Source organism: Rattus norvegicus, chromosome 1, assembly GCF_021556685.1.
Source record: "Rattus norvegicus strain SHRSP/BbbUtx chromosome 1, alternate assembly SHRSP_T2T, whole genome shotgun sequence".
Lineage (NCBI taxonomy): Eukaryota > Metazoa > Chordata > Mammalia > Rodentia > Muridae > Rattus > Rattus norvegicus.
Window position 1 is genome coordinate 72,128,420 of NC_141534.1, and position 27,665 is coordinate 72,156,084.

Consider the following 27,665-nt stretch of genomic DNA (forward strand, 5'->3'; position numbering starts at 1 on the left):
CAGGTTTACAGAGCAAGTTTAAGGACAGTCAGGGCTACACAGAGGGGAGGGTGGGTGGGGGAGTAAGAGGAGATTAAAAGGTATAATAATAGAAAGCATCTTGTGAATAATTATGATAACTCATATGCATCAGAAAAAGGCCTGCAATCCTCATTTTTTTCTTGGTTCAAGGAAAACATTTTGCCCATGGAGACATGAACTCACATAGAACTCATCTTGTAGACCAGGCTGGACTGGAATTCATAGATTTCTACCCATCTCTACCTCCTCGGTGCTCACATTAAAGTTGTGCAGCAGCAGGAATGTTCAAACTGTTGTCTTTTATTCTTCGGTCCGTTGACAATTGGTGGTGTGACTGTGGACTTCTCCCAGGAGGAGGGCAATGCCTGGTCCCTGCTCAGAGGTCTCTGTACAGAGACTGCATGTTGCAGGATTAAATGAGCCTGGTTTCTGTGGGTAAGAATAGTTTTCTTGCTGTCTCCCTTGCTTCTCCTTGGGATTCTTGGCAAATTAGACTGCAAGTATGTGAGATTTGTGTGAATGAGTCTCAGATCCCACAAAGTAAGGTCAAATCTTTAGAGGAACAAAAATTTTATGAAATATTTTCTCTTTTTTGGTGTGGTCCTTTGGGAGTATAAGGCTTCTATCATTTTTAGTCCATTATAAATTCAGAACATCACTAATGTATAGTATTCACATCCCAATCATTCAGTTCCATTTCCCTGAGACTTCACTGAGGTGGGATTGCAAGTGAGGTTCAGGTAAGGCTAATTGGAAATGCTTTCTAAATATTTTCAGTATTGTGACACTGTGTGACAGTTGGGGGGGTCATTGAAGAATCTTCAATTTTATTTCTCTTTATCTACTGAGCACAATACTATATTAGAAATCCAGGTGTGTTCTGAAGAATCTCTTTCTCATGTGCAGGGCTCACTGATCACCCAGACCTGCTCACCTGTGGAACAGAACAAAGAGACCTGGACGATGGAGAAGGAGGAGACAGTAGCTAAGGATCCAGGTATGTTGGAGGATTGGTGAAGGGAGGGCAAGGGGATCAAGTGAATGTGGAAGTGAGACATGAAATCAGTTTTGCCACATTCCGTTTCACTAGAAATAATTCTGGAGACATCCACTGAGAAAAATCTCCTCAGGGTTATCCTACTGTAGAGATGAGAAGACTTTCTACAGAAGAACTGATACTCGAAGGCAAATAAAATTTTACTGTGCATGTGAGTGATGCCGTCCTTATTCCATGCACATCACTGACCAGGTCTACACACCAGTATTAAATGGTTTTCATTTCAGTGATTTTAATATATATATTAATATATATATACACACATACATTTATATGTGTGTATATATAATTATAAAAATTAATACTTTTAGGTGTATTTATTATTTTCAGAATTTCGAGCTTTTGGTATTCTGGCATGCTCTTTACATTTTAGTGTTAATTCTTCCATTCCTGAAAATAATGCCAACACAGTTTTGATGAGAATCAGGAACTATATTTGCCAACAGTTAAACTCTGTCCATCCTGTCTTCCCAGGGACATCTCCTATTGTCTGTTGTCATGACAATCCCAAGTGGTTTCCATTGCTGTGACTGTAATATACTGTGAGATCACCGCTAGGTGTGATCCTCCTTGTATTTTCCTGCTCTGTGCTGTTCCTTGGTACTTTCAGGATGACTTTCTGTAAAATATGCAAATAGGATTTTAAGAGGAAGTAGGTGGAGCCTTAGATAAGACAAAACTCCTTCTAGGTTGTCTTCTCGTGTCTGAAAAGAACATGGTCAATGTGCCAGTTTTCACATGTTTGATGTAGTCCTCTGTTTACATCTGCTGGGGATGTCTGCCTTTGGCTTTCCTGGCATGCACCCATGTTTCTTTATATCCAATGGACCATTTTATTATTTTCTAATAGTCTTTATTCTATATTTTAATACTTTTGTCTTTGATTTTCTGTCACTAGTATAATTATGATCATCAGTCTTTTTACTACTGTCTATGTTATACCATTTTTTTTTTTAAATTTAGACCTGATGGTGTTGAAAGATCCCTGCTTGACATCAGTGCAGCCATTTCTTAAGAGTAAAATAATTTTTTTTGTTGGTCTCTGCTTAGCTAGTCATTAGACAATAGACAAGGAAGCACAGAAAGTACATTCCCACCCGCTCTCCAGGAAGCTAGCCAGGCTACAGGAACAGATGCTATAGATTGTGCTACAGGACAGGAGACATCTGTCAAGTCAGACGTCCTTGGTACTGAAATAGCTGCACTGACATAGTTATGGCCTTGTCCTGGGAACTCCAGGATGGGAAACATCTGCCTAGTCAGATACCCTCTGTACTGGGATAGCTGAGCTAATGAAGCTGTGTGACCTTGCAAATGACTATATAAGCCATATAATTCTGCTGTTCGGGGCTCTTCACATCCCTCCTGCATGAGGACTGTGTCGAGCCCCAGTGCACTGGTATCCAGAATAAACTTCTTGCTTTTATATCAAGACATGAGTCCCGCGTGTTTGTGGGGTGGTGGGTGTCCTCAGGATTGGAAGGAGAGTCTCCTCAATCTGAGGGTCTTCCAGTGTTAGTGCAAACCTTTAATACCAGCACTTTGGAGGAAGAAGCACGCTGATCTCTGTGAGTTCAAGGCCAGCCTAGACTACAGAGCAAGTTCCAGGACAGCTAACTAAAGCTACTGTCTCTAAGAAAATTATATTATTGCCCAGTATCTTGTATCTTTAGATATTGTTGAGACTTCCCCCCCTAGCATAGCTGTGACCATTTTGTTCCATGTCTGCCAGGTATTTCATATTGTTGCTGTAGTATGCCTGCCAGTCAGTGATGCAAAAATAACTTGACTCAGAGCAGGGTCATGCTGATCACATAGCCTGTTTTGTTCTGTATGCTATGAGGTTTGTTAATCTTAAGAAATTCCTCAACTATAATGTTTCATGTAGGACCCATCAGATTAAAGCTCAATATGAACTGTTATGTCTAAAATGGCTTGAGTCAAGGCTGACAACCAGGTAGCACGTCCACCATTTGTGAATGAGTTCAATGTGATTTTTGCAGGTGTATTCTTTATAAACTGGCCCTGAGAAATGTCCAGTGCACAGCTTTGAGCTGTTGCCCTGGTTGATCAGTATGTATTGGGGTGTGCATTCCATAGTCCATCTCATTTCACTCAGATCAGTGTTAGAATGTTTTCTGGGGGTGATTCCTGGACCCCAGCAATACGAAATGGAGTTTTTGATAGAAAATGTGTAGGATGTCAAAGACCAGGCTTCACAGTCATGGGGGAAGGGGTGTAAACCACAGCAGGCAGCAGGGAGTGAAGTGGGTGGGTGTTAGTGCTGAGAACTGCTGATAGGGGTCAACACTAAGAGGGGCTGATGGGAGTGGGGGTTGAGGCATCAGTCCAGGTACTGATGGGGCTGCTGCCTATGGCAGCCAGCAATTAGAGAAATTACTCAGGAGACTTTCAGGGAACAGAACTTGATTGATTGTGGCTGGCATTCAATGTACCAGAGGAAAAAAACTCTGAACTCTTTTAACTCTTAGGGGCCATCGAGGAAGAAACAAAAAGAGAGAAAATTCATAGACAGTCAGTCAGTCAGTCAGACAGACAGACAAACAGACACACACAGACACACACAGACTGAGTGGATTCAGCAAAAGATGGACAGACAGACAGATGTACATATTCAGACATTGAATGGCTGGAGCAAAGCTCCAACAAGCAGGCCCGAAGCATTTCTCTCTCTCTCTCTCTCTCTCTCTCTCTCTCTCTCTCTCTCTCACACACACACACACACACACACACACACAAGCATTTCACACATACACATATATCCATAGAATACATATATACACATAGTTGGTGGATGGAGCAAGCTTCAACAATCACCCACCCAAGCTTTACATAGTTACAATCATACAGATCTGGTGGATGAAGCCAAGTTCCAACACATTCTTTATATACAAATTTCATATATGCAAACTTTATATACAGATTTCATAGATGGAATAAGATTCCAACATCTTTACCTTTTCTCTCTTAGCTTATATATCACAGCAAAATCTTTCAAGCAGTATAAAATTACAATGTGATTACATTCGATTTTTCCTTGTATTGAATTACTATGAAAAAACAATATATCCTCTAATACTTTTATAAGAAATGTTACATAGTACAGGTAAGGAAAACAAATTATTCCCAGGAACCCACTTACATTCATAACTAAGCAACTTGTTATAGACTACTAAAGTGTGAGAGAGCAAGGTGGTTTTCTCATCCCAGTTTCTCTTACTGTCAGGCAGCAAACCAGGATTAATTATTTTATTATTTATCTTCAAAAGAGTCTTAAAAGAATCACAGATTTAAACTTTCATATGAAAATCAGTCATATCTGCTTTAAATCCTCAGAATGCATATCTACTCATTAGCAATTCTTTTCAAATCATATCAGGAGGCTGAGGGCAAATATGGATATAAGAAATCACACCACCAGTGCAGCCTCAGTGAGAGTCACGTCAGCCAGTACTGCCGTTGTTTTTGTTCCTGTTATGACCTGATCCAGCTAGAATAGCTGTAGATGCTTTGTTCCGTGACTGACAGCTATTTCATATTGTTGCTTAACATGCCTGCCAGTCATTGACACAGAGAAGTGTCTTGGCTTAGAGCAAGGACAAGCTGACCACAAACATATTTGGTTCTGTATGATGTTTTCTAATCTTAGTAAATTCCAAAAAGCTTTCTGTAGGACCCATCAAATCTTGAGTCAGAACTGACCACCAGGAAGCCCTTCCTGCACCTATGTATGAGATCACTGTGGTTTTTGTGGCTGACAATGAAGAGTGCTACTAATAAGCTAAAAAGTTATGATTGTAATACTCATATTCTGTTATCTCAATTTTCTGAAATTCCCCTCTTCATCAACCATCCACCCAGTCCCCTTTACCTCACTCAGGACCAATCATCTTAAAGGTTAACTGATAATACTTTGCCTAGTAAGCAAACTGCTCCCCTCTTTGTGCTTTAAACTTTTGAACCTGGTTTTTCTATAAAAAGCCTACCCTGAGAGCAGACTAGTACAGCAATTAGGCTTCTGTGTTCTTTTTGCGGTCCTGGGCATCCAGTATTGTGGTGTACATTCAATAAACTATTATTGCTTAACTGATATTGATTTGTGTGGCAATTTCCCAAACCCCAACATTTGGTGCGTTGGCCAGGAATGCCCCTTACCCTCGATCAACCCTCAGTTATTGCTAGTGAATGTTACTAAGCCAACTCCCTCTATTAGGAGGTAAGTTTCTTGTACCTGCACAGTTCTTTTTCTTGTTTTAGGTTTGTTTCTGGTTTGGTCTAGATTTTTGGAGACCCAAAGGAGGAGGGCTGGATAGACTAAAATCTCCTAGGGTCAAGAGAAGGTCGGGAGATGTCCTGCTTCCTCTCTGGTTCCCACTGGTGGAACACCTGTTCTAATTCTGGCTCCCTTTTGTGGGACATCTGGTTTCTTCCCTCTCTGCTATTCCACCAATTCTATTGCTTGTCCTTGGCATGCCAGTCTGTCTATGTCTGACAGTTTATGTGGTTTCGTTTCATTGCTCTATCATTGCTCTGTGTTTCATATTCAAAGAAATAATGGTTAAAGCTTCATCTGCTGGCTGTTCACTCCTTGAGTTTTTTAGAAGGAAAGAAAGCAGTCTGAATTGGCCTAACAAAACTGATAAACTGCCTTTGGGGCCCTGTACCTGCCACCTGCAGCTGGGAGTGTAGCACTGCTGGAGAAAGTTCTGCCAGTGGCTGCTTGTCTGTACAAGCCCTCTTAAAAGGGCACTTCTTAGCTTCTCCTGGAAGGACACTGATGGCTATTTATTCCATAAAAATCTCTGTGCCCTTAAGAATTGGGTTCAGCAGGTGGCTAGGTGCTGCTCCCTTGAAATTACAGCTAGAAAAATAAGGAAGACTTTGTCTGTCTGTTCTCAATATATAAATGTGTGTGGCCACTCCATGTTTGGTCTTAAATGTATAAATATGTTCTTTGTGTCTTGGTTATAGTTAATTGGCTTATAAGTTATTGGGTATGGTTAAAAATCTGTAACATCAGTAACAGAAAGTTGGCTTAAAACTGTTAACTCAGGTTTGGAGTCATTCTGAGCAGCAACACATGGCTTGGACCAACCCAGGGAAACAGGTCTCTAAAGATATTTTTAAATTGGGATGCTATTTTTATGTAACTTCTGTCCTAAAAATACAGTCTTATAAAAGATAGAATTTGAGTTGGGGATTTAGCTCAGAGGTGGAGCGCTTGCCTAGCAAGCGCAAGGTCCTGGGTTCGGTCCCCAGCTCCGAAAAGAAAAAAAAAAAAGAAAAAAAGAAAAAAAAGTTGAAAAGATAGAATTTAAAAATGTTTCTTTAAGGAGGTATTAAAGCTGCAGTGTCATGCTTTTATAAACAAGAACTTTTCTGGGTGTCAAATTTTGTAACATGAAAATAATGCACTTGGTATTGATTTTAGAGACACTGCAGTGTGCAAACTGTTAAAATCTGGTTTTGTCTTCTAAAATTATGGCTACATTGTTAAAGCTGGCTTTGTCTTACAAAAATTATGGCTATTCTCTATGTCTTTATTCTTTAACAGGATAGTTTATCTTGATATTGCAGAAGGAACTTTTAAAAACTAGAGTTAAATATATGTAAGGTTATGAACAGTTTAAAATCATTAAATGTTTTATTGGAATGCTTTTGTTGGGTATATGATAGTTACAATAAGAGGAAATTTTAATTGAAACTATAATGACTTTAAAAATTATAATGGAAAACAGAAATCAAATTATGGACCCACAAATCAGGGCAGTTTTCGTGGAGAAAGCCCAGGCAGTCCCTATGATGGTGGGCTGGATCGAATGGTGGAGATGACAATTGTCAGGAAAGCTGCATGTTATTTTGAGACAATCATCCCAAATGCATTAGAGAAATTGTAAAAATTGGCCACAGAAGGAATGATGGCCCATAGTTAGAAAGGTTACTGCCTTCTTTTCAGGACTGTCATAGCCACAGTTTGCAAAAAATACAGCTATTGGTTAAAGCAATAAGATAACGATTAGTTATCCATTCCTGAGGTCATTTTTGAAAATCTATCTTTAATCTTTTTTACAGTCCAGTCATTATCCCCCTCCTGGTCCGCCCTCCCACAGTTCCTCATCCTGTCTCCACACTCCCCCTCACCTGGCCCGAAGGTCTCCTCACTTCCTGGGGCCTCAAGTCTCTCTCTCAAGGGTTAGATGCATATTCTCTCACTGAGCCCAGACCAGGCAGCCCTCTGCTGTATATGTGTCAGGGGCCTCATACCAGTTAGTGTATGCTGCCTGATTGGTGGCTCAGTGTCTGAGAGATCTGGGGGGTCCAGGTTAGTTGAAACTGCTGGTCTTCCTATGGGGTCACCTTCCTCCTTAGCTTCTTCCAGCCTTTCCCTAATTCAACCACAGGTGTCCGAAACTTCTGTCCATTGATTGGGTGTACATATATACATCTGATAAGTTCAGCTGTTTGTTGGGCTTCTTGGAGAACAGCCATCATTAGTGTTAGGCCTTGGATCCTCCCCTTCAGCTGGATCCCAATTCGGGCCGGTCACTGGACCTCCTTTCCATTCCTGAGGTCTTTTTAACTATTGTAGTTTCGTGATTTTCCTCTCATTACATCAGGTATATATTGCTCTGTAAATTATGGTAATAAGACCAGGAATAAAAATTAAGGAATATGTTAATTTTAAAAAATTTAGAGGTTTACAGTATCAAAAAGGTTAAAAACACTGGCTCTTGATATCCACCCTGCTTCATTTCAGTTCTTTTTTTCTTTTAGCTAAGACAAAGCTCTGGCAGCCTTCCCTCCTTTCAGCCCAAGGAGCTGAACAGATAAAAGCTCTCTGCACCATGATACTTGAATTTTTTTAACCAACTTATTAACCTTTTCCTGCCCTGAGACTGGTTTCAGCTTAAACTAAATCACGTGGGAAACAGTTATGTTCTATGATGGTATACCAGACAAAGGTCAGAAAAGTTCCTAGTCTCTTTCTGGAGTATGTTGTTTATGGGCAAAACATTTTTTTTAACTTTGATACTAGAAGAGCTTCAATTCAAAACTAACTTTTTTGTTTGTTTAATTTAATTTTACATTTTTCCTTTTTCATTTTACATCCTGTTCACTGCCTCCTCTTGGTCACCCCCTCCTACTATCCTTTCCCAATCCACCCCACTTCTCTGAGCAGGTGAGGGTCTCCCTGGGTAATCCCCCATCCTGGCACTTCACCCAGTTCCCTCCTTCCACATGCCTTTTATGACTGTCTTGTTTCCCCTTTTAAGTGAGATTTCAAGCATCCTCGCTTGTGTCTTCCTTCTTGTTTAGCTTCTTCGGACCTGTGGAATGTGCATAGGTAACCTATATGTTATGGCTGATATCCACTTATAAGTGAGTACATAACAGCCATGTCCTTTTGGGTGATATTCTCAAGTTCCATCCGTTAGCCTGCAAAGTCATGGTGTCATTGTTTTTTGTAGCTGAGTAGTATTCCATTGTGTAGATGTACCACATTTTCATTCTCCATTCTTCAGTTGAGGGACATCTAGGTTGTTTCCATCTTCTGGCTATTATGAGTGATTGCTATGAACATAGTTGAGCAAGTGTGCTTGTGGGCTGTTGGAGCAGCATCTTTTGAGTGTATGCCAAGGAGTGATATAAGCTGGGTCTTGAGACAGAACTATTCCCAGTTTTCTGAGAAACCATGAAACTGATTTCCAAAGTGGTCAAATCTGTAACTTTTAAGGTTCAAATCTAACATAAATTGACAGTCAGTAAACTTGAAGAAGATCAAATTCTTTAATATGTTAAGAAATATATTTAAAGTCATGGTAAGCATTGATGCAGTTAATTATAAGATGAAAGCTTTATTTAGTCTCCTGTTTGAAAGGTACAGTTTGAAACAGATAACTAAGACAGACAAAGACTGTTTAATTCAGAAATGCTAGGTCGGTAGTACAGGTAGCCCTCAAGCTAGGCAGAGATCTGCTGAATGTGGAATTAATAGGTTTAAACATACCACGAGAGGCAGAAACTCCTGAATCTTAACAGTGGTTCCCCAAAGTCTCCAAGAACACATGGGCATAATGACATAGGACACCACCAAGTTTGTGGTGTGATAACCACTGTGCATAACTTCCCCAATGCCTTACCTGCTACCAGGACCCAGCCAAAACTGTGGTCAAAGAGAAGACAACTGGAGAATTGATTGAGGTATAACTATTCCCACTTTTCTGAGAAATTGACTTTGGCAATGTCCTCTGGACTTGTGTTCCTTGGGGTTGTGCTTCTCGGAGGCACATCCATTGGGCTGTGCTAACCAGTGGGCCCCATCCCATGAGTTCTGAAGCTGTTTGTCATTCCTACTGCATGGCCCTCAGCAGAAAATATATATTTTAATGTCAGCTGTCAATTTTTATTAATTATTTTATTCATTTACATTTCAAATGATTATCCCGCTTCCTGGTTAGCCTTCTACCAATCACCCCATTCCGTTCCCCTCTCCTTCTCCCCACTTTGCTTCTATGAGGGTGCTCCTCTACCCATTTACCCACTCTGGCCTCATCCATCTAGCTTTCCCTTATGCTGGTGCGTCAAGTGTTCCTCCCCTCCCATTAATGTCAGATAAGACCATCCTCTGATACATATGTAGTAGCTTGGAGACCTGGCTCCCTCCATGTATACTCTTTGGTTGGTGGTTTAATCCCTGGGAGCTCTGAAGAGTCCAATTAGTTGATATTGTTCTTCTTGTGAGGTTGCAATCCCCTTCTGCTCTTTCAATCCTTCCCCTAGCTCTTCCATTGGGGTCCCTGGGCTCAGTCCAATGGTTAGCTGTGAGTATCTGCATCTGTAATGGTCAGGTGCTGGTAGAACCTCTCAGGGAACATCCATATCATGTTCCTGTCAGCAAGCACTTCTTGGCATCAGCTATAGTGTGGGGGTTTAGTGTCTGCAGAGGAGATGGATCCCTAGATGAGGCCATCTTTGGATGGCCTTTCTTTCAGTCTCTGTTCCACTTTTTGTCCCTGTCTTTTCTTTGGACAAGAACACTTTCTTTTTCTTTGTTGAATACTGTACTGTATTTATATCTTTGGCTTAGGGAATATTATCTACTTATATTTAAAAAATTACTGAGAAAATACATTTGTTACTGACTAGACAGAATTGGAATCTCTGTATATTGAATTTATAATATATTATGGCTTGTAATGTAAAGCCTTTTAATGTGTACATATTGGCCACTGGTGTGTTCAATTCAGTTGCTTATTTATTATATTACCATTTGCTTCATTGTAAATTTTTGATTGATTTTGGATTCTCGTCCATTGTTCTGTAAATAGATAGCTAATGAGTATATCTATGGTGTATTTTGTCTCTTTATACTTTTAGTTATTGTTATTTCCCTGGATGTTTAAATTGTACACAGTACTATTTGTCAGTTCCTGCTCTTATATCAACGTTGCCCCCTTGTGTTACTCTGCAGGATTCAGTTTCAGATCATACATGAAGGTCTATGATTCCTTGTATGGTAAGAGAGACTTAAATCCAGATTCATCTTTTTTTATGCCGATAATTACTTTCCCAAATACCACTGTTTGAAGAGGCTTTCTAGTGTACAACCCTTGTTTGTGTTATCTTGGTGACATTAACATGGTCATTGCTATTGGGGAGGTTCAGGTTCTGCTGCTCTACTGCATTGAGTTTATCTGGAACCACATGGGTTAGCTCGAACTCTGCAATATATTTCTAGAGTTCCTGTACCCAGGAAATTTCTGGGTCAATATAAATTCTTGCCTCCTCTTTCCTAATTTTCTGAATGTTATTGTGGGAAGTTTAAATATAGTACTGTTTGAACTGAAGATATAAACCACATTCAGAATTACTGCAGATTTCACACTAATATGTCCTATTCTATCTCTGAAATATTGTTCCGTGTGCTAGTCAGTATCTTCTTCTGTTCTCCAATAAGTCAAGTTTTTCATTGTAGACATCTTTCATCTACATGGTTACTTCATTCAAGGACTCTCTCTCTCTCTCTCTCTCTCTCTCTCTCTCTCTCTCTCTCTCTCTCTCTCCCTCTCTCTCTGCAATTTCTTTAAATTTAGATTCATATGTTTTAGGTTATGTGACTGCTTTGCCTGACTCAGTGTATGCCTTGCATACAGTGTATGACTATATCATGTGCATCATAGTACTGGAGTTATGAAGAGTTGGGAGTCACACTTTGGATTCTAGGAATGTAATGGGTCTCTGCAAAAACAACCGGCACTCAAAACCATTGAGCTATCTCTCTCATTGCCTATCAAGTGTTATTTATGTTTGTAGTGATAATTATAGCAAAAATAATAGCAAAATAAAATAGCAAAATCATCCTCGTCATTTTTATGTAGATGATGCAAAATCTTCACTTTACACAGGTATTATTTCTTAATAACTTTTTCTTTCATTGTTGTTATATGTTAGTGTAAATTCCTAAATATAAAACTACATACTTGCCTGTATGTTTTCAAGATGTCCTCTTGGTATTGGATAACCATATGGTGTACTATTCTCTGGGGGAAAACTTTCTTCAACTCTCAGAATTCTTTAGTGTTTAACTAGGGTTGAGGCCTAGTGAGCTATCTCCCTTCCTTGTTAGCACACCTCTTGGTGTTGTCATTCTTCAAAGAATGTATAGGCAACACTGATTGTAAGATCTCATGCATGTAGATTCTTTGACATATTTAGGAGACAGAGTGTCACATCAAAGATCCTGTTCCTTTGGCTCTTAAAATATTCCTGTCTCTTCTTGCTCAGTGATGCCTGCACCTTAGTGACAGACTTGTGCTGCTTATGTGTCAGCTGGACTGAGCATCACAACTCTGCCTTTTGACTGAATGTGGTTTTCTGTAATAATCTCCATTGCCTTGATGAAAGATGAGTACTATGTTTATCTGTGGAAATTAAGATATTTAGAATGCAGTTAGATATATTCTGATTTAGTAAAGTAGTGGTTGTAGCTTCTCCTCCAAGATCTGTGACTTCACTAGTCTTGGGGAAACTAGCTAACTTTCCAGTACCAGGTAAGGCCCTCTTGTTGAGAGGGTCTTAAGTCAATTAGAAAGCTGTTGTTTCTCACCAAGGCATGATTGCCACTCTTTCACCCTCAGGGTTATCATGCAGTGCAAATGTTTGGGTTCATAGGTGTCACAGCTGGGTAAGATTGTTGATTGGTTCCCTCCTTGGTAAGCTTGCATGTTGCCTTCTTGCATAAAAGCCAGTCCCCTGGGAGAAGGCTTTAGTTTTAGATCCATTTCTTGAATGCCCTAGGATCTTTGTCCAAAGTCCATGGCTTCTCCAACAATAGGGACTCATCTTCTATTTCTGGGAGACAACCATGAACAGCAGCTATAACCTATAATGTATCAGGAGTCACTTAAATAGCTATAACAGCAACTTCAAAGCAAGCTTCTCATTGGTGGTTTTATTAGAAAATATATGGCTCTTATAGGGAGCATTATCAGCCCAATGGGAAGTTTTTATTTACACTCCAAATATATATGCATTCACTGTCTTATATGTATGTATGGTAGGCATTTTATGGCAGATGGATAATTCCTTATGACAGTTTAGACACCTTTAATGTGTCTCCTCTTATGTATTTTTATTTGTCCCTTCTCTATAATGAAATCCCTCTCCTACTTTTTCCATGTTCCCCTTTAGATGACTTATTCCCTGTTATCTCCCATTACTCCCCCACATCCCACAATGGTCTGTTTTTACTTTTCTGTTACTGTATTTACTCCAGGTTGTGAACTCACATCTGAAGATTTGGAGGTAGGAACTTCCTATGAGAGAGAACATTGCAACATCTGTCTTTTTGGGTCTGGGTTACTCCACTCAGTATAATCTGTTCTAAGTCCATCCATTTACCTGAAAATATCATGACTTCAATATCCTTTAGAGCTTAATAATAATAAATATGTGTGTGTGTGTGTGTGTGTGTGTGTGTGTGTGTGTGTGTCAGTTGAAGGGCATTTATGTTGTTTCCACTTTGTACCTATTATGAATATAGCAGCAATGGACATGAGTGAGCATGTATCTGTGTAGTACAATGTTGAGCCCTTTGAGCATATGCCAAGGAGTGGTAGAGCTGAGTCAAGTGCTACATTTATTTAACTTGAAGATTTGTCTATTTAATTGAAGATACTCTATATTGATTTCCAGAATGGCTACTATTTTTGGTCACAGTGTTTATATTTTTTATGATTTTGTTTTCTTGTTGTTGCTGGTTAGATTATTCATAGTATTCTTTCTTCACTGTGAGAAAGAGTGGTTTGGTGTCTTGAGCACGAATGATTACTTCCCAGTTTTCTTATCTATTCTTCACATGAAATATATTATTTCCTGTGTTCTCACAGATAATTCCTCTCATGATCCTGTGTATGTTTTGCATCTCATTTATTATGTGCTATGCTGCTTTAGTAAGATGAATTGGGTTAATGCATGACTGTCTTCAAATACACTTGTGTCACTATTAGTTTTGAGACAGTATTTTTCTAAGTGTAACAATGTGGTTGATGGGGATTTTCTCTCCAGTGTTTAAATGTCTTCCCATGCTTTCCTAGCTTTGGGGATCACTGATCAGACACCAAGTAGTATTCTGTTACTTGAGCCTTTTTATGTTGTTTGACCTTGTTCTTGAACAGCATTCAGTATTAATTTTACTTTTTCCCATTTGACTCCTTAATATTAAAGATACACAAGCTGGCTATTCATTGTTCTTCAAAGAGAAAATCAAAGAAGAGAAACAGAAGGACATGTCCCAGGTCAGTGGTAATGTCCACTCTTTCTAAAAGCATTGTAGTTTGATAAATTTTCTGCTTCTGATGACTTTTTTAAATTTTATTTTGAAAATTTTTGCTAGACCAACAAAATCACACACTGCAATTAACCAGATCTAGAGACTAGACAGCTCAATGCATTTTATGCTGATACAGTATTCATTTGGAACAGAAGCTCTGGAGTCTCAGATGTGATTTTATGTTTTCACTTTCGTATATATGTTTACATACTAATACAACACCAACACCCCAAAATCCTGTGCTCAAATTACAGTAAGAAAAGCATTTATCTTTATATCCTTTTTCATACCTGGTGGTCATTACCTTCAAGGCAGTCATACGTGGCTTAATTGTGCCATGAACCTAATGTTCTTGAGTATAGACTGAGATTGTAATCTACCTGTATTTCTCTTTTGTCTTTAATTTCATGATTGATATGTCCATGTGTTTGTTGGCACCTCATATCTGTTTGTCTTAGGGGAATCATTCACTTCTTTAGGAAGCTCAATGGTAACTTCCCAGAGTAGAGAGATGAATAATTTTGCTTTTTTTCCTTTACTCTTTTTTTGTCCCCCACACTATTCCACAGTGCAGAAAATGTGGGCTTGGACTCATTATGTAGAATTATGTGGAATGCATCCATACAAATGTCTCATGGGCATTGACTGATAGATGTGCATAAGCTGTTACATTTGATGCAGAGAGACTATCCCTCATGGTGGCGTTGCTCTAGACACTGTGTTTGAATGTCAGCTCTTCATGCCCACCTTGCAGCTGTACTGTTCTGAAATTATTATTTGTCTATGGTGGCGCTTGTATATTCTTAGGAAAACTTAAGATTACATTAAGTGTATCTGATGCAAAGTTTTCTATCTGCTTGTTAGTGGACCAAATATCCTTATAAAATTAATTGAGCAGACTACTTGATTTTTTTGTGTAATAATTAAAAGTTTCAGTTTGTAGTGTTGCTACAATCCTTGCTTCTGTGGAAAAAAATCCCAAACTCTTCCTTATTTGCCTAGAAGTTAATCATGAGTTCTGCCTTCCATACCTACCTCTTTTTATTTCATGGTGTGGCATTGCACCTAGAGTTTAAAAATCATACCTCACCCTGTTTGAATGGAGTTAAGTGAGGCCCAAGTAGAGACAGGATTGACTCAGTATTTTACCATGATCTTCAGGCAGAAAATTTAAGAGTAACCTGTCTTCATCATGAATTTCTTTCTGAGACATGTACACTGTGATCCTGTGATAGATAACCCTGTCTAGACCTTAAATGTGTTTCTTTTTTCATTGATACTGCTTGTAAAACTATTGTGTCATCCTGTTTTCAGAGTTCAAAAATTCATTACAGAATGTGACTATACTAGAAATTCTTTTTGATGAATTTTAAAATTTTTTAAATGATTTTTGATGATAATTGTCTTCATTCATCTACATCCTGTCTCCTTATTATACACAGCAGCACATGGTCAAACTGTGATTTTCGTTTCAGGGTCTGTTGACATTCAGGGATGTGGCTGTGAACTTCTCTCAGGAGGAGTGGGAATACCTGAACTCTGCTCAGAGGGCTTTATACATTGATGTGATGTTGGAGAATTACAGCAACCTGGTCTCTGTTGGTGAGGACATTTTGCTTGTAGAATTCTTAACTCATTCTTTGTAAGTACTGACCTTATAGAATGTAAACTCTCAATATCAGCTGTCATTAAAAGAACAGAAAACTAGGCAAAATTTGGTATTGAAAAAGAAATTTCCCAAGAGGTTTGCCTGCCCAGCTACCAGAAGATAGCCAGAGGGCATGGCTACTATGATCAAGTTTGTGGTGGAGAGACTGGAGACAAAGAGAAGTATAGTGGTTTGTGCACTATAAAGAAAAGTTGGAACTGAAGACCCAAGCACAGTGAGGAATAGCCTGATGTGAGAGGCTTGCACTACCACTTGAGGTCATGGCATTGTATGGGCCATACTGCTACTGCCAAGGGCCATGTTTGGGTCCATGGCCCAACTACAATGCGTCTATGTCGATGTTTGTGGCCCACGTTACTACATTGGCCATGCAGATGTCTGTGGTCTGCATGCAGGTTGCTGCCTGAGGGCATATTGATGACTGAGGGGCTCCCTGATCTGTCCCTGCCTCTACCAGCCACTACATGGTTGTGCAATCTGTGACCTCAGCATGGGAGCACTGCCCCTGATGGCATGGGTGCATGAGAGTTGATGGGCAAATGAACTCAGCTACCATCCAGGACCAGTTCCAAAATTATGAGTTAGTCTACCCTAACATCTACCCCATCTATAATCGGTGGGGTCATGTGAAAGGGCCAGGTCTCCTGAACTAAATGGCAGCATCTCCATGACTCATGACAACAGCAAGATATACAAGAAGAGTCTTGGCCAGGATTCTGTATGATGACGTAACAGAAGCCAGAGGCCTGAAACCAGAGCAATTATTCATTGCAATAAAGATTTGCAAGTAAAGCTATTTGAGCAAAAGAGTATACGATATGATATATGTGCTGGTGGAGTGGACTCAGACATGCACAGCAATCCTGGTGCTGTAACAGTTGTTCCAGGTATTAGAGAAGGCTGCTGTTGACACAAGAGCACATAGTTCCCCATAAGAGATAAGCAGATTTTTTCAAACTATTTTTACAAAAATTTTTAAAAATTAATTTTAAAATTTTTGTTTCAGGGGTAAGTTACAAAGATAGAAAGCAGATATGGAAGGACTGGGATATCAGTGGAATTAAAGTGCATGATGCAAAATTCACAATCACTAAAACTATGTTAAGAAAAAAAGAAAATTTTATAGGATTTAGTTTTTTCTTTTCATTTTTTATTTTATAAGTATCATGCGTCCTTGGTTTTGGTTCCAAGATGCATTCCAAAATTCAGTAGTGGATACTATATCCAGTCATATCTTAAACCTCCATAACCATTATTGCAATTGACATTGTTTTAATTGTAAGAGAACTGAAGATATGCAAATTGAAAATTCTCCCAGCATATGCTGGAGATTCTGACAGGACATAGTACTGGGAAATTTATTCCTAGATTCCTCTACTTTCTGTTCTTCTAATGTACTGAGCACAGTATGATGTTAGATACCTATATTGTTTCCAAAAATTCTAACATGGGTCATGAGCTACCTCACAGAAAACATGGATTACTCTATGTAGAATTGCCCCGGTCACCTGTGTGTAGCAATTGCGATTGCCCTGGGAGGTGGAGAAAATGTAGTAACCAAAGCCAGGGAGTGCAAGTGAATGAGCAGGACAACAGTGAAGGATTAAATGAAAGAAAAGGCAAGAGTTGAAATTATACTTCTACTTGAAAGGATTCCTGATCATTGTACTTACTACAGTCTCCTGTCCTCAAGATGCATCCTGCCTGTTGTAACTCTTAGAAGATGTTGGGACTTATTAGACCTCTATACCTGTATGGGGCCTTAATACTAGTACATTGTGCATTTTTACTTGACTGTGCTGGCATCAGATTGGAATAATTTTATAGACTATATTTCTAATGCGAGTCCATGAAGTAGGATTATTCTGCAATTGCCTTGCTTGCTTGTATGTCTTCATATGACATGAATCAGTTTCATTCCAGTGGAGGATACACAGACATCCTTTAGGAAAATGATCTTAGGAGGTTGTGTACAGCGGATACATGAGAATAACCATATAAGGAAAGTTAGGAACAGCAGCATGGAGCTCAGAAAATGGAGGAAAAGATGTGAGCAATCGCTGCCTTTGAAAAGCCCTGCCTCAGATGATCTAGAGCTTCAGATAGCTGGATATCTGTGGAAGCCCTGTCTCAAATGATCTAGAGCTTTGGATATCTGAATATCTGTGGAAGCCCTGTCTCAAATGATCTAGAGCTTTGGATAGCTGGCGAAATATTTGCTTTGCATCCATTATTTTTGAAGAATCTATTGCCTTTTATTTACTTTTCAGAAAGGAAACAAGCCCTTTGATGCTTTTCAGTAAGCCTTATTATCTTAAAGAGAAATGAGTCTCCTGAAAAGTAATTTTCATTGCTATGTATTAGGAAGTACACTCAAAGTGAGCCTGGGATTGCATTAAAGTCTTCATCCATTTCTGAGGAAAATAAAAATAAAAATAGAGACATGTACTCTGAATATAATCAGTGAATGAGCTTCATATCAAAGCTAATTACTTACTCACAATTATTTGTTCCATCTTGTGCAAAGTTAGACATTTTTAGTAACGATCAGATATCTATTAGAAATCACTGACCTTGAAGGTTGGCATGCTGGTTTTGTGACCTTGAAAGCTGGCATGCTGTTTTGTGAGAACCCATATGGTCACAGTGAATGAAAAATGCCGGCTACTGGGAACTTGGTTCTAAAGAGTTGCAGTTTGACTTAGTTTAAAAGAGAATTTACACAGTCATTTATTACATGTGTCATCTTGGAACAAGCCCTATTAATCAGAATTGTACTAATTTTCAGAGAACTACTGCATATGTGAAACTGTCCTTCCAACTGTGAAGACTGAAAAGGACTCTTGTCAGGGTAATGAGCTTGGCGAAATGCTTCGTGGTCCCTCCAATTGTGTACTTTATAAAAGAAGTGACACTACAGAAACCTCTAATAACTACAGATACTGTAAGGACAGGGATGCCTCTGTTGACTCATCAAACCCAGATCAACATACAAGCACGCACACTGGAGAAGAACCTTGCGCATCTAAAAACTGTGAGAAATCTTTCAGTTTGTGTTCCAACATTAGGGAAGATCAAAGACTCTACACTGCAAAGAAAGAGTACAAGCAGGATGAATATGATGACCGTTTCAGCTCTACATACAGTCTCATGCAACAGACAGTTAACATGGGAGAGAAACCATATCAGTGTGGACACTGCAGGAGATACTTCAGTACTGCCTCAAGCTTTAGCATACATAAGAGAATTCATACTGGAGAGAAACCTTACAAGTGCAATGTTTGTGAAAAATCCTTTAACAAGTGCACAAATCTTAAAACACATCAAAGACTTCATACTGGAGAGAAACCTTACAAATGTAAAGAATGTGGAAAGTCATTTGCGCAGATATCTGCACTTAAGAGTCATCAGAGAAGGCACACTGGAGAGAAGCCTTACAAGTGTAAGGAGTGTGACAGATCCTTTGCCCACTGTGCATCATTAAGATGGCATCAGAATATTCATTCTCCTGAGGCACATTATGAATGCAAAGAATGTGGCAAGTCCTTTTTTGAATTATCACGTCTTAAAAGGCATCACAGAATCCACACTGGTGAAAAACCTTACAAATGTGAGGTATGTGAGAAATCTTTTACTATAAATTCAACTCTTAAAACTCATCAGAAAATTCATACTGGAGAGAAACCTTACAAATGTAGTGAATGTGATAAATCTTTTACCAAGTGCTCACATCTTCAAAGACATCAGAGTGTTCATAACCGAGAGAGACCTTACAAATGCAAGGAATGTGGGAAATCTTTTACTAAGTGCTTAACTCTTCAAACACATCAGAAAGTTCATAATGTAGAGAAACCTTATACATGTATGGAATGTAACAAATCCTTTGCCCAGGTCTCACATCTTAGAACACATCAGCGAGTTCATACTGGAGAGAGACCTAATAGATGTAAGGAATGTGATAAATCTTTTCGTGACAGCTCAACACTTAGAGTACATCAGAAAATACATACTGGAGAGAGACCTTACAAATGTTTGGAATGTGACAAATCATTTACTTGGCACCCACATCTAAGAAGACATCAGAGAGTTCATACTGGAGAGAAATCACACAAGTGCAAAGAGTGTGATAAGTGCTTTCTCTGGATTTCTAGTCTTAGAATACATCAGAAAATTCATGCTGGAGAGAGACCTTATCAATGTAAGGAATGTGGCAAATCTTTTATCTGGTACTCAAATCTTAGAGTACATCAGAATATTCATACTGCAGAGAAACCTTACAAATGTATGAAACGTGACAAATCCTTTACCCAGTATGTTTATCTTAGAACACATCAGAGAGTTCATACTGGAGAGAGACCTTACAGATGTATGAAATGTGACAAATCTTTTACTAGAGCCTCAACTCTCAGAGCACATCAGAAAATTCATACTAGAGAGAAACTTTACAACAGCAAAGACTGTGATATATCTTTTCCCCAGGCCCCACATATGAGAACATATCAGAGAGTTCATACTGCAGAGAGACCTTACAGATGCAAGGAATGTGGCAAATCCTTTACTCAGTGCTCAACTCTAAGAGATCATCAGAAAACTCATACTGGAGAGAAACCTTATAAATGCAAAGACTGTGACATATCCTTTAGGTGGGTTTCAAATCTTAGAAGACATCAGAAAATTCATACTGGAGAGAAACCTTACCAATGCCAGGAATGTAAGAAATCGTTTATTAGGTGCTCCTATCTTAGAGACCATCAGAAAATTCACACTGGAGAGAAACCTCACAAATGCAAAGACTGTGACATATCCTTTATGTGGATTTCAAGTCTTAGAAGACATCAGAAAATTCATATTGAAGAAAAACATACCATTGTAAATAATGTAACATAACACTTGTCTGGTAATCCCTGCTTAAATCACAACAGGAGAAGTAATAGAAATATAAAGATAAGTCTGTTCCTGGCTTCCTTCCGGTGAAGATGTAGAACTCAGCTCCTCCTGCACCATGCCAGCCTGGATGCTGCAATGCTGTCACCTTGAGGATAATGGACTGAACCTCTGAACCTAGGAATCCTCAAAGACGTCTTTCAAAAATATCAGTTACAGAGAGACCTCACCGCCTGATCAGGTGGGCACTCCTGAGGCTGCAGAGCGGAGGAGACCACCAACACTGCCCACCCCTGCCCACATCCCTGGCCCAAGAGGCAACTGTATAAGGCCTCTGGGTTCCCGTAGGGGAGGGCCCGGGAGCGGCAGGACCCCTGCGCCTGAGACACTGCCGGAACCTGAAGGAAACAGACCGGATAAACAGTTCTCTGCACCCAAATCCCGTGGGAGGGAGAGCTGAACCTTCAGAGAGGCGGACACGCCTGGGAAACCAGAAGAGACTGCACTCTGTGCACATCCAGGCGCCAGAGGAAAATACCAAACGCCATCTGGAACCCTGGTGCACGGAGGCTCCCGGAAAGAGCGGCACAGATCTTCCCGGTTGCTGCCACAGCGGAGAGGACTTAGGCAGTACCCCACGAGCAAACTTGAGCCTTGGAACTGCAGGTAGGACCAACTTTTCCCTTGCAAGAAACCTGCCTGGTGAACTCAGGACACACAGAGGCAAAATTCCTCTAAGGCCGGGCACTTCCTGTGTTTATCGGAAGTCCCACACCGGCGGATCCCGGACCGCAGCAGCTCCCTGCTCCCAAACCCGTGGGAGAGAGACCTCACCGCCTGATCAGGTGGGCACTCCTGAGGCTGCAGAGCGGAGGAGACCACCAACACTGCCCACCCCTGCCCACATCCCTGGCCCAAGAGGCAACTGTATAAGGCCTCTGGGTTCCCGTAGGGGAGGGCCCGGGAGCGGCAGGACCCCTGCACCTGAGACACTGCCGGAACCTGAAGGAAACAGACCGGATAAACAGTTCTCTGAACCCAAATCCCGTGGGAGGGAGAGCTGAACCTTCAGAGAGGCGGACACGCCTGGGAAACCAGAAGAGACTGCACTCTGTGCACATCCAGGCGCCAGAGGAAAACACCAAACGTCATCTGAAACCCTGGTGCACGGAGGCTCCCGGAAGGAGCGGCACAGATTTTCCCGGTTGCTGCCACAGCGGAGAGGACTTAGGCAGTACCCCACGAGCAAACTTGAGCCTTGGAACCACAGGTAGGACCAATTTTTCCCCTGCAAGAAACCTGCCTGGTGAACTCAAGACACAGGCCCACAGGAACAGCTGAAGACCTGTAGAGAGGAAAAACTACACGCCCGAAAGCAGAACACTCTGTCCCCATAACTGGCTGAAAGAAAACAGGAAAACAGGTCTATAGCACTCCTGACACACAGGTTATAGGACAGTCTAGCCACAGTCAGAAATAGCAGAACAAAGTAACACTAGAGATAATCTGATGGCGAGAGGCAAGCACAGGAACCCAAGCAACAGAAACCAAGACTACATGGCATCATCGGAGCCCAATTCTCCCACCAAAGCAAACACGGAATATCCAAACACACCAGAAAAGCAAGACCTAGTTTCAAAATCATATTTGATCATGATGCTGGAGGACTTCAAGAAAGACATAAAGAACTCCCTTAGAGAACAAGTAGAAGCCTACAGAGAGGAATCGCAAAAATCCCTGAAAGAATTCCAGGAAAACACAATCAAACAGTTGAAGGAATTAAAAATGGAAATAGAAGCAATCAAGAAAGAACACATGGAAACAACCCTGGACATAGTAAATCAAAAGAAAAGACAAGGAGCTGTAGATACAAGCTTCACCAACAGAATTCAAGAGATGGAAGAGAGAATCTCGGGAGCAGAAGATTCCATAGAAATCATTGACTCAACTGTCAAAGATAATGTAAAGCGGAAAAAGCTACTGGTCCAAAACATACAGGAAATCCAGGACTCAATGAGAAGATCAAACCTAAGGATAATAGGTATAGAAGAGAGTGAAGACTCCCAGCTCAAAGGACCAGTAAATATCTTCAACAAAATCATAGAAGAAAACTTCCCTAACCTAAAAAAAGAGATACCCATAGGCATACAAGAAGCCTATAGAACTCCAAATAGATTGGACCAGAAAAGAAACACCTCCCGTCACATAATTGTCAAAACACCAAACGCACAAAATAAAGAAAGAATATTAAAAGCAGTAAGGGAAAAAGGTCAAATAACATATAAAGGGAGACCTATCAGAATCACACCAGACTTTTCGCCAGAAACTATGAAGGCCAGAAGATCCTGGACAGATGTCATACAGACCCTAAGAGAACACAAATGCCAGCCCAGGTTACTGTATCCTGCAAAACTCTCAATTAACATTGATGGAGAAACCAAGATATTCCATGACAAAACCAAATTTACACAATATCTTTCTACAAATCCAGCACTACAAAGGATAATAAAGGGTAAAGCCCAACATAAGGAGGCAAGCTATACCCTAGAAGCAAGAAACTAATCATCTTGGCAACAAAACAAAGAGAATGAAAGCACACAATCATAACCTCACTTCCAAACATGAATATAACGGGAAGCAATAATCACTATTCCTTAATATCTCTCAATATCAATGGCCTCAACTCCCCAATAAAAAGACATAGATTAACAAACTGGATACGCAACGAGGACCCTGCATTCTGCTGCCTACAGGAAACACACCTCAGAGACAAAGACAGACATTACCTCAGAGTGAAAGGCTGGAAAACAATTTTCCAAGCAAATGGTCAGAAGAAGCAAGCTGGAGTAGCCATTCTAATATCAAATAAAATCAATTTTCAACTAAAAGTCATCAAAAAAGATAAGGAAGGACACTTCATATTCATCAAAGGAAAAATCCACCAAGATGAAGTCTCAATCCTAAATATCTATGCCCCAAATACAAGGGCACCTACATATGTAAAAGAAACCTTACTAAAGCTCAAAACACACATTGCACCTCACACAATAATAGTGGGAGATTTCAACACCCCACTCTCATCAATGGACAGATCATGGAAACAGAAATTAAACAGAGATGTAGACAGACTAAGAGAAGTCATGAGCCAAATGGACTTAACGGATATTTATAGAACATTCTATCCTAAAGCAAAAGGATATACCTTCTTCTCAGCTCCTCATGGTACTTTCTCCAAAATTGACCATATAATTGGTCAAAAAACGGGCCTCAACAGGTACAGAAAGATAGAAATAATCCCATGCGTGCTATTGGACCACCACGGCCTAAAACTGGTCTTCAATAACAATAAGGGAAGAATGCCCACATATACGTGGAAATTGAACAATGCTCTACTCAATGATAACCTGGTCAAGGAAGAAATAAAGAAAGAAATTAAAAACTTTTTAGAATTTAATGAAAATGAAGGTACAACATACCCAAACTTATGGGACACAATGAAAGCTGTGCTAAGAGGAAAACTCATAGCGCTGAGTGCCTGCAGAAAGAAACAGGAAAGAGCATATGTCAGCAGCTTGACAGCACACCTAAAAGCTCTAGAACAAAAAGAAGCAAATACACCCAGGAGGAGTAGAAGGCAGGAAATAATCAAACTCAGAGCTGAAATCAACCAAGTAGAAACAAAAAGGACCATAGAAAGAATCAACAGAACCAAAAGTTGGTTCTTTGAGAAAATCAACAAGATAGATAAACCCTTAGCCAGACTAACGAGAGGACACAGAGAGTGCGTCCAAATTAACAAAATCAGAAATGAAAAGGGAGACATAACTACAGATTCAGAGGAAATTCAAAAAATCATCAGATCTTACTATAAAAACCTATATTCAACAAAACTTGAAAATCTTCAGGAAATGGACAATTTCCTAGACAGATACCAGGTATCGAAGTTAAATCAGGAACAGATAAACCAGTTAAACAACCCCATAACTCCTAAGGAAATAGAAGCAGTCATTAAAGGTCTCCCAACCAAAAAGAGCCCAGGTCCAGACGGGTTTAGTGCAGAATTCTATCAAACCTTCATAGAAGACCTTATACCAATATTATCCAAACTATTCCACAAAATTGAAACAGATGGAGCCCTACCGAATTCCTTCTATGAAGCCACAATTACTCTTATACCTAAACCACACAAAGACCCAACAAAGAAAGAGAACTTCAGACCAATTTCCCTTATGAATATCGACGCAAAAATACTCAATAAAATTCTGGCAAACCGAATTCAAGAGCACATCAAAACAATCATCCACCATGATCAAGTAGGCTTCATCCCAGGCATGCAGGGATGGTTTAATATAAGGAAAACCATCAACGTGATCCATCATATAAACAAACTGAAAGAACAGAACCACATGATCATTTCATTAGATGCTGAGAAAGCATTTGACAAAATTCAACACCCCTTCATGATAAAAGTCCTGGAAAGAATAGGTATTCAAGGCCCATACCTGAACATAGTAAAAGCCATATACAGCAAACCAGTTGCTAACATTAAACTAAATGGAGAGAAACTTGAAGCAATCCCACTAAAATCAGGGACTAGACAAGGCTGCCCACTCTCTCCCTACTTATTCAATATAGTTCTTGAAGTTCTAGCCAGAGCAATCAGACAACAAAAGGAGATCAAGGGGATACAGATCGGAAAAGAAGAGGTCAAAATATCACTATTTGCAGACGACATGATAGTATATTTAAGTGATCCCAAAAGTTCCACCAGAGAACTACTAAAGCTGATAAACAACTTCAGCAAAGTGGCTGGGTATAAAATTAACTCAAATAAATCAGTTGCCTTCCTCTATACAAAAGAGAAACAAGCCGAGAAAGAAATTAGGGAAACGACACCCTTCATAATAGACCCAAATAATATAAAGTACCTCGGTGTGACTTTAACCAAGCAAGTAAAAGATCTGTACAATAAGAACTTCAAGACACTGAGGAAAGAAATTGACGAAGACCTCAGAAGATGGAAAGATCTCCCATGCTCATGGATTGGCAGGATTAATATAGTAAAAATGGCCATTTTACCAAAAGCAATCTACAGATTCAATGCAATCCCCATCAAAATACCAATCCAATTCTTCAAAGAGTTAGACAGAACAATTTGCAAATTCATCTGGAATAACAAAAAACCCAGGATAGCTAAAGCTATCCTCAACAATAAGAGGACTTCAGGGGGAATCACTATCCCTGAACTCAAGCAGTATTACAGAGCAATAGTGATAAAAACTGCATGGTATTGGTACAGAGACAGACAGATAGACCAATGGAATAGAATTGAAGACCCAGAAATGAACCCACACACCTATGGTCACTTGATTTTTGACAAAGGAGCCAAAACCATCCAATGGAAAAAAGATAGCATTTTCAGCAAATGGTGCTGGTTCAACTGGAGGGCAACATGTAGAAGAATGCAGATCGATCCATGCTTATCACCCTGTACAAAGCTTAAGTCCAAGTGGATCAAGGACCTCCACATCAAACCAGACACACTCAAACTAATAGAAGAAAAACTAGGGAAGCATCTGGAACACATGGGCACTGGAAAAAATTTCCTGAACAAAACACCAATGGCTTATGCTCTAAGATCAAGAATCGACAAATGGGATCTCATAAAACTGCAAAGCTTCTGTAAGGCAAAGGACACTGTGGTTAGGACAAAACGGCAACCAACAGATTGGGAAAAGATCTTTACCAATCCTATAACAGATAGAGGCCTTTTATCCAAAATATACAAAGAACTCAAGAAGTTAGACCGCAGGGAAACAAATAACCCTATTAAAAAATGGGGTTCAGAGCTAAACAAAGAATTCACAGCTGAGGAATGCCGAATGGCTGAGAAACACCTAAAGAAATGTTCAACATCTTTAGTCATAAGGGAAATGCAAATCAAAACAACCCTGAGATTTCACCTCACACCAGTGAGAATGGCTAAGATCAAAAACTCAGGTGACAGCAGATGCTGGCGAGGATGTGGAGAAAGAGGAACACTCCTCCATTGTTGGTGGGATTGCAGACTGGTAAAACCATTCTGGAAATCAGTCTGGAGGTTCCTCAGAAAATTGGACATTGAACTGCCTGAGGATCCAGCCATACCTCTCTTGGGCATATACCCAAAAGATGCCTCAACATATAAAAGAGACACGTGCTCCACTATGTTCATCGCAGCCTTATTTATAATAGCCAGAAACTGGAAAGAACCCAGATGCCCTTCAACAGAGGAATGGATACAGAAAATGTCGTACATCTACACAATGGAATATTACTCAGCTATCAAAAACAACGAGTTTATGAAATTCGTAGGCAAATGGTTGGAACTGGAAAATATCATCCTGAGTGAGCTAACCCACTCACAGAAAGACATACATGGTATGCACTCATTGATAAGTGGCTATTAGCCCAAATGCTTGAATTACCCTAGATCCCTAGAACAAAGGAAACTCAAGACGGATGATCAAAATGTGAATGCTTCACTCCTTCTTTAAATGAGGAAAAAGAATACCCTTGGCAGGGAAGGGAGAGGCAAAGATTAAAACAGAGACTGAAGGAACACCCATTCAGAGCCTGCCCCACAGGTGGCCCATACATATACAGCCACCCAATTAGACAAGATGGATGAAGCAAAGAAGTGCAGACCGACAGGAGCCGGATGTAGATCGCTCCTGAGAGACACAGCCAGAATACAGCAAATACAGAGGCGAATGCCAGCAGCAAACCACTGAACTGAGAATAGGTCCCCCGTTGAAGGAATCAGAGAAAGAACTGGAAGAGCTTGAAGGTGCTCGAGACCCCAAAAGTACAACAATGTCAAGCAACCAGAGCTTCCAGGGACTAAGCCACTACCTAAAGACTATACATGGACTGACCCTGGACTCTGTCCCCATAGGTAGCAATGAATATCCTAGTAAGAGCACCAGTGGAAGGGGAAGCCCTGGGTCCTGCTAAGACTGAACCCCCAGTGAACTAGACTATGCGGGGAGGGTGGCAATGGGGGGAGGTTTGGGAGGGGAACACCCATAAGGAAGGGGAGGGGGGAGGGTGATGTTTGTCCGGAAACCGGGAAAGGGAATAACACTTGAAATGTATATAAGAAATACTCAAGTTAATAAAAAAAAAAAGAAAAAAAAAGA

General features: G+C 40.1%; 1 protein-coding gene across 6 annotated transcripts in view; it reads left to right on the forward strand.

The window, feature by feature from the left end:
- Positions 1 to 27,665, forward strand: part of Zfp948 (zinc finger protein 948) — a 99,464-nt gene that overhangs the window by 60,006 nt on the left and 11,793 nt on the right. For 2 of the 6 annotated variants that reach the window (XR_015649459.1, XR_015649460.1), the window contains exons 2-5: positions 928 to 1,018; positions 13,826 to 13,896; positions 15,407 to 15,533; positions 18,389 to 20,725. Coding sequence is in view for 4 of the 6 variants with exons in the window: in XM_087605596.1 (XP_087461722.1) it covers positions 985 to 1,018; positions 13,826 to 13,896; positions 15,407 to 15,533; positions 18,389 to 20,487 (2,331 nt within the window). In the remaining 2 variants the exon portion in view is untranslated. Of the gene's footprint in view, positions 1 to 927; positions 1,019 to 2,581; positions 2,591 to 13,825; positions 13,897 to 15,406; positions 15,534 to 18,388; positions 22,328 to 27,665 lie in introns of those variants that run through there. The other 4 variants (XM_087605625.1, XM_087605596.1, XM_087605597.1 and 1 more) reach the window with 4 other exon arrangements.